Source organism: Ailuropoda melanoleuca, chromosome 6 (assembly GCF_002007445.2).
Source record: "Ailuropoda melanoleuca isolate Jingjing chromosome 6, ASM200744v2, whole genome shotgun sequence".
Taxonomy (NCBI): domain Eukaryota; kingdom Metazoa; phylum Chordata; class Mammalia; order Carnivora; family Ursidae; genus Ailuropoda; species Ailuropoda melanoleuca.
The window spans coordinates 56,115,274-56,122,301 of record NC_048223.1 but is presented as its reverse complement, the minus strand read 5'-3'; the positions used below and the strand labels follow the sequence as shown (position 1 = coordinate 56,122,301).

At 44.8% G+C, this 7,028-nt stretch overlaps 1 protein-coding gene across 7 annotated transcripts in view; it reads left to right on the top strand.

The window, feature by feature from the left end:
• MTR (5-methyltetrahydrofolate-homocysteine methyltransferase) overlaps positions 1-7,028 on the top strand; it is a 113,600-nt gene that overhangs the window by 63,776 nt on the left and 42,796 nt on the right. For all 7 annotated transcript variants that reach the window (XR_004626101.1, XR_004626102.1, XM_019809303.2 and 4 more), the window contains exons 16-18: positions 1,624-1,803; positions 3,693-3,809; positions 4,089-4,229. Coding sequence is in view for 5 of the 7 variants with exons in the window: in XM_019809303.2 (XP_019664862.2) it covers positions 1,624-1,803; positions 3,693-3,809; positions 4,089-4,229 (438 nt within the window). In the remaining 2 variants the exon portion in view is untranslated. The remainder of the gene's footprint in view (positions 1-1,623; positions 1,804-3,692; positions 3,810-4,088; positions 4,230-7,028) is intronic.

The window sequence follows — 7,028 nt, the reverse complement described above, 5'->3', positions numbered from 1 at the left end:
TCGCGTTCTAAGTCTGCTGTCTCGCGGGTGCCGTCCGCGAGTCCGCTTGCTCCCCCGTGCAGGTGGCCCGCCAACCGCCAGCCGCCCTGCGTGCGCTCCCGGAGCTCCTGTTCTCAGTCTGCTGTCTCAAGCGTGCGGGTCCTCGTTCTGTCTGCTCCCCCGTGCAGGTGGCTACCGCTTCCCGGCGCCCTGACACAGCGGCCCCCTACCCCTTCTGTTTAGCTTCCGATATCTGTGCGCGGTTTCACGGCTCCCTGCTTCGTACCTCGATACTCAGCGCTGGAGATGTTCATTTGTAGAGATCCAGATGTATCTTCCTGCGTCTCAGGCTGATTCCGTGGATGTTCCTGCTGGTCTGGTACCTATCCAGCTCAACTCGGGACCGGCTGAAAAAGGGGTCCCCTACTCCTCCGCCATCTTAACCCTTCAAGCCAGATGCTTAACTGACTAAGCCACCCAGGCATCCCAGATTTGATTTCTTATACAAGAAATCACTCAGAATGTAATTTGTGGCATAAGCCCTGTGTTGAGGTAAATTTGACCGGAAGAGAGTCTCCGTGACAAAGTTGGGAAAGGCTTTGAGTAAAAAGCAGCATGCATTCATTCAGTGGGCAGACATTGCACTGGGCTCGGGAGATCCATCAAGCCTGGCATTCTCTCTCAACAAGTTAATAATAAATGATAAAACAGATACAAAATATAAGTTGCCAGATAAATACAAGTTCTAGAAAGACAGGTACCGTAAAAAAGACGGAGGAAGCAGGCAAGACGGCGGAGGGGCTGGTTTGGAGTGGGTGAGTGAGGAAGGCCTTACTGGGAAGAGCCGCCTGTGTAGAGAGGTGAATGACGTGAGGCATAGAGCCACGTCCCTGTGTGTCCTGAGCAGTGGCAGCAGTAAATGAAAGGCTCTAAGGGAGGAGGAGCTTGGCAGGTTTCAGGACCCTCAGAGGAGCAGAGGGGAGAGTAGAGTAGAGGAGGGGCAAATGGTAGGAAATCAAGCTGGAGATACGGGCCCTGATTCTGACGATGAGGGGAAGCAACTGGAAGTTCGAGTCTTCACTGGAGTCAGTTCCTTGCCTTCCAGTGTCGTTATTTTGAAGAACAATACTAATTCATACTGATGGCTTAGGGCCCACGTTACTTAGCTAGTGTTCGGGGGGTTGGGAAGAGGCTTGGGGCACATCCTTGAATCTTTATGGAATATCAGGCAGGAAGATCCGAGAAGCCTGTGGTAGTGCTGCCTGGGTGATGCGTTAAGGTACCATAGGCTGATCAGGACAGGAGGGGTGCTAATTTGTTAATTGTTCCTTAGTAGCATTTGAATCTTTATCGTGTGTGTATTTTTTTACGAAGCCTATTTATCAGTCTACCATCTGTGTGTGTGTAAGATGTGATTTTCACAGAAGCAGTGTAGCTGTTGTGTGGATGAAAACACAAAGCGACTTTAAACGTCTCCTCCTCTGAGATCATTTGATAAATGCTGAGAGGCTGCTTGGCATTTGGATTTCTCTGAAATCCAAGCACTGATAGTTAAGTGCCTTTGAAAAGTGAAATGTGCTTCTGTTTTCATAGATAACACTTCATTTTTCTATTTTAAATTACATCTTTTGCTCCTTTCCCCAGGCGACAGAAACAGACACCAAAATCAGCGTGTGCATGCGGGCCTACCGTCTACTTGTGAAAAAACTGGGCTTTAATCCAAATGACATCATCTTTGACCCCAACATCCTCACCATTGGTACTGGGATGGAAGAGCACAACTTGTATGCTGTTAATTTTATCCGTGCAACAAAAATCATTAAAGTAAGTGTGGAAATTTATGTCATGGCTCCAGTGAATGGTTTGAGCTAACGTATCTTTATTGGCTGGGAATGTTGACAGTTTACTCTTAGATAGTGAATTGGTTTTCTGAAAATTAGGGCCCCTTATTATTTTTCTTTGATATGATGTTTTACACTATGAAGTAGAACATACATACTGGAGAAAATATATATAAAATATAGGTTATAATAAATAATTATGAAGCACATAATAGCTTTCACTTGGGTCATGAAACAGAACATGCCTAGTGCCCCTGTGACTCTCCTTTTTAGATTACACCCTCAATTCTGAATTTTGTGATGCAGCCATCATCCTGTTTAATAATACCACTTTGTTGCTTTTCTTTATCATTTTATCGCTTACGTACATCAGTCTGAATTATCCCTGGATTTTGTATTTGCAAGTTCATCTACTTGCCAAAATTTATTTTTGACCCCAAAAATCAATACTCTTGGTGCTTTTGCACTCATTTGCAGACGTAGCCACGTACAGAGCGGTGAACAATTCAAGGGGCCCAACCCACGTGTTCCCAGATGAGGTCGACAAACTCTGCTGCTTGTTTCAACTCTCGTTCTGTAAACAAGTGTCCAGTGTGTGGTCTGTGTAGTGCCATGTTTTTCACAGTTTTAACCTTCTTCCTGGTAATTTATTTCTCCGTCTGAACTGCCCCAAGGATAGTGCTGAAGTGCTTTCTAATGTTCCTGATTGCAGGAAGGCCGTGAAGAGCTTTAAGGAGACAGTGCTTGCTTAGATAAGCTTTGTTTACGCGTGAGTCATTGAGAGCCAGTTGGCCACGAGCTCAGCGTTAGTGAATCAGTGATATTCGCCAAACAAGATGTCTTTACACAGAAACACGCATAAAACAAGTTTCTATATTGATGAGTAGATGGAAATTACGTGACCAGGGGTTCACAGAAGTATAATGCTACTTTCCCCCTGAGGAGCAGTGGTTCTCAGTATCCCTGGATTCATTGTTCACGGTGACTTTATACAACGTAACTACCGCAAATACTGAGAATCGGCTGTAGAAACAGTGCGGTTTAGTTAGGCCTTTTTGACTCACCCAAACTTATTTAAAGAATTCGTCCATGTTGTTGTGCTTGGACTTTGTTCGTTTTTATGAACATGACAACATTTCATCGTGTAACTGTTCCACGATTAACTGTTCTACTGTTGATAGGCATTGGGTTTGTTTCCAGCTTTTGGACAGCATGAGCAGTGCTGCGGTGATCATTGTTGTAGGTGTGACTTGGGTGCACAGGCGTGAGTTTCTTTATAGTGTATGCCCCAGAAGTGGGATGGTCGGGTCACACAGTAGGTACAGCAGGCTGTCTCCCTGAATGCTTGAGCTGGCATGTACTTTAGCTAACAGGAAGTAAGAGTTCCTGTTGTCCCACATGTGTGCTAATGCTGGACATCGTCCTAGGGTGTGCTGGGAACCTCAGTTTCATTCTGTCCGGTTAGAGCTAGTCACGTTTATGGTGAATTAGGGAGTTGGTTCATTTAGGCTACAGAAGCCTTTGAGTGAATGACAGACTACTGTCTGTCTCTGTGTCGTTCTTTCTCTGTTATCTACGGCACACTCATCAGGTACCATGGCCTCATCAGACCCACTGTAGAGATCTGCAGAGATAAGCAGACTTTTTTATATTCCCTCAGGGAGATCCGAGTCTAGTAGGAAAAACTATCTTCGGAGCAGTGCTTTCATGATGCCACAATATGGCAAGTTTTGGTCTCTGGCTACAAGAAGCTCTGGATTATGTCGAACTTCATGTTTTTTACTTTCCACTCTTACATCTAAAGCTTGAGGGATGGGATTGCTGCTTTTGGCCAAATAGGGAAATCTTTTCACATTTTTAAATTTTTGCTAGGAAACCCTACCTGGAGCCCGAGTAAGTGGAGGTCTTTCCAACTTGTCCTTCTCCTTCCGAGGAATGGAAGCCATTCGAGAAGCAATGCATGGGGTTTTCCTTTACCACGCAATCAAGGTACGGCAGAACACCTGTTTGCCCTCTGAGAGCAGCTGTGACCTAGGGCCGGGGTTTGCACACTTTGGCCCACCGACTAACTCTGGCCTGCTGCCAGTCTCTGTGAATTACATCTTATTTGTGCTTTAAATGCTGTCCGTCGTGGCTTTTCTGGGACAGTCGCAGAGCTGAGTAGCAGTGACAGAGACCGTGGCCTAAAATATTTTCTACAGATGTTTGCTGACCTCTGATGTAGAGTATCCCTGGAAATCCTCATTTTTTTCTTTTTCCTGCCCTTAGTTTGGTATGGACATGGGGATAGTGAATGCAGGAAACCTCCCTGTATATGACGATATCCACAAGGAGCTTCTCCAGCTCTGTGAAGATCTCATCTGGAACAAAGACCCCGAGGCCACTGAGAAGCTCCTGCGCTATGCTCAGGTAGAGAGAAGAGTGTCCTGACGAGGGCTTTTCCTGCCTCCGAACTCTCCACCCACTTGCAGTTATTTGACCTCCGCTGTGGAGTGGGAGCGGGCGTCTCGTCCTGTCTCTGGGTCACTGAACATTTCTGCAGAGAGTCGCAGAGCAGGGGGTGCAGTTGAGGCTGAGGGAGCAGAAGCAGGGCACACCCAGCCTGCTTCAGGATTCTGAAATAGATTTCTTTAAATTTACGTTGAGTTGTAAAATTAATTTTGTCCCATGCCAAGGTAGCACATATTAATTCTAGAAAATTTGCAAAATATAGATAAGCAAAAGAAGAAAATAAAAATCACTCAGAATCCTACCATCTAGAATTAACCACTGTGGAGATTTTGTTGTGACCTTCCAGTCATGGTTTCGGTTTGTCTTGAGAGTGATTGTGTCCTCACAGATGTGCACACACACACACACACACACACACACACTCACATACATTTTTGCAGAAACAGGCCTCTGTTCTAGGTGCTTTTTGGTAACCTGTTTGTTTAGCAGTATACTGGAGACATCTTTCCATTTTATGAGATTTTTCTGCCTCATAATTTAAATGAGCTATTTTGGATTTTCTAGTGTGGCTGTGTTATTATCTGGTGCCCATTGCAGTGTGTTTACATTTGTTTGTGTTGGGATCCGGTCCATCCGTGGCAAGGTTCCGCAGTTCGAGGCTTGGGGTCTGTGCACATTTGATCTACAGACATGAGAATCTGATCATTAATCCAAAACTCGGTTCCTTCTCTCCCCCTTACCACGTGCCGGGCCGTTGTGGGTACAATTAAGTATCTGTCATGGGTGCTGCTTCTCAGAATTCTGTTTCAGGAGACATGAGATCTTTACCTCAAAAAAACTTGTAAATTTATTTCAGAAAGCAATGGCAAGGAAGGTGTTTTTTTCACAAGCACGTGGGGAAAGCGGTAGAACGCTTTCATGGATGTTGTCCCCTTCGTTACTGTTTTCCGTGTTAAAATCTGAATATAACTCTGGCTCAGATGTTCACTTGTCCTCTTCCATTGCAGAGGGAGTGCTAGAGTGTCTGGAAGAAGGCTGGGACGGGTTAGGATTAGTGCATCCGTGATTTATCAGCTTGATGGGTGACAAGATTTCAATTTCTGCAATTGCCGTAGGCTCAGCGAGGCTGATGGAGATAGACAGTGCTGTGGAGCACAGAACCCTCCTCCCAGTTCCTTAAAAACATTCCTGGTTTCTCTTGTGGGCCCAGGACGGAATGTCTCAGGTCTTGATTATTGCAAATATAGTCACGTTTTGCTCCTTGGCTCAGTGCCTAAGAAACAGTCTCTGGGTGTTTTTTTCCCCTCTTTCCAGGGCTGTTTTTGCTCATCTCGACAAAGTACTGAGCCCCTGAGTGTGGCACAGTACCCCGTGTTGTTCTTCGCCTGTCTTCCACCTGGTGAAATAATAACTCAGACAGGGTTCTGTTGAAGGACAGAAGGGTGTCATGGCTTCTAAAAGCACAGAGTGATACTAGAGAGTTCTTAAACCACGCAGCCACGTGCTGTGTCTCTGTGCTCCGCTGTCTCACGTAGGAGAGATCGGGCTCCTCCGATGGAAGACTGTCCTCAAGGTGTTGTTGACTTTGTATTTTATGTCCGTCATTCTTTTGGGTCTGTTCACTGTTAGCTTTTGTTTACAAGTTTTTCTTTTTTTTTTTTTTATTAATTTTTTTAAAAAAAGATTTTATTTATTTATTTGACAGAGAGAGAGGGAACACAAGCAGGGAGAGTGGGAGAGGAAGAAGCAGGCTCCCAGCGGAGGAGCCTGATGTGGGGCTCGATCCCACAATGCCAGGATCACGCCCTGAGCCGAAGGCAGACGCTTAATGACTGCACCACCCAGGCGCCCCTGTTTATAAGTTTTTCTTTTGCATGTTGTGCTGAGCTGTCAAGAGGTTTTGCCCCTGGGGCACAAGCCGAACCAAGGGAAATCTTACAGCAGTAGCAAGAGCTTAACGGTCCATCATCTAAGAAATCTCCTCCCTTTTAATGTAACCACATGACTTATAACAAGCCATTGACCCCTCTGTCAAGTAGGCTAACTGTCTACGTTCAAGGTGACTTGTTACCATTAAGGGAATTAATAACCAAAGCAGGTATACTTAATAAGTCCCAGAAGTTGCCCGCTCTCTAGCATTTTCTCAGGATATACCGAGTGCAAATGGAGCATAAAAAGCAGTGAAATTAAGAGACAAATAAGGGGTGAGGATTTTTTTTTTCTTTGTAAGAGAATGATTGTCTCTTTTTGTAACTAAATGATGAAGTTTGCACCCAAGTTTCCTGTGTGATGTATTATTGAAAAGGTGGAGGGGTGCCTGATGGCCCAGTTGGTTAAGTGTCTGCCTTCAGTTCAGGGCATGATCTCAGGCTCCTGGGATCAAGTCCCACATTGGGCTCCCTGCTCAGCGGGAAGTCTGCTTCTCCCTCTGCTGTTCCCCCTGCTTGTGCTCTCTCTCTCAAATAAATAAATAAATAAATAAATAAATAAAATCTTTAAAAAAAAAAGGAAAGGTGGAAAGAGCCTTTTCTCTGATCTTACTAAGCTCTTCAATCCCACTTTGGTGGAGTTAATGGTTTATTGAAAAATAATTATTTAAATTTGGCACAGTAAATTAATTTTGGTAATGAAAACTTCTAGGTGTTGTGGTACCATATGATTTCCATGGAGTTTCTTTTTTTTTTTTTTAAAGATTTTATTTATTTATTCAACAGAGATAGAGACAGCCAGCGAGAGAGGGAACACAGGCAGGGGGAG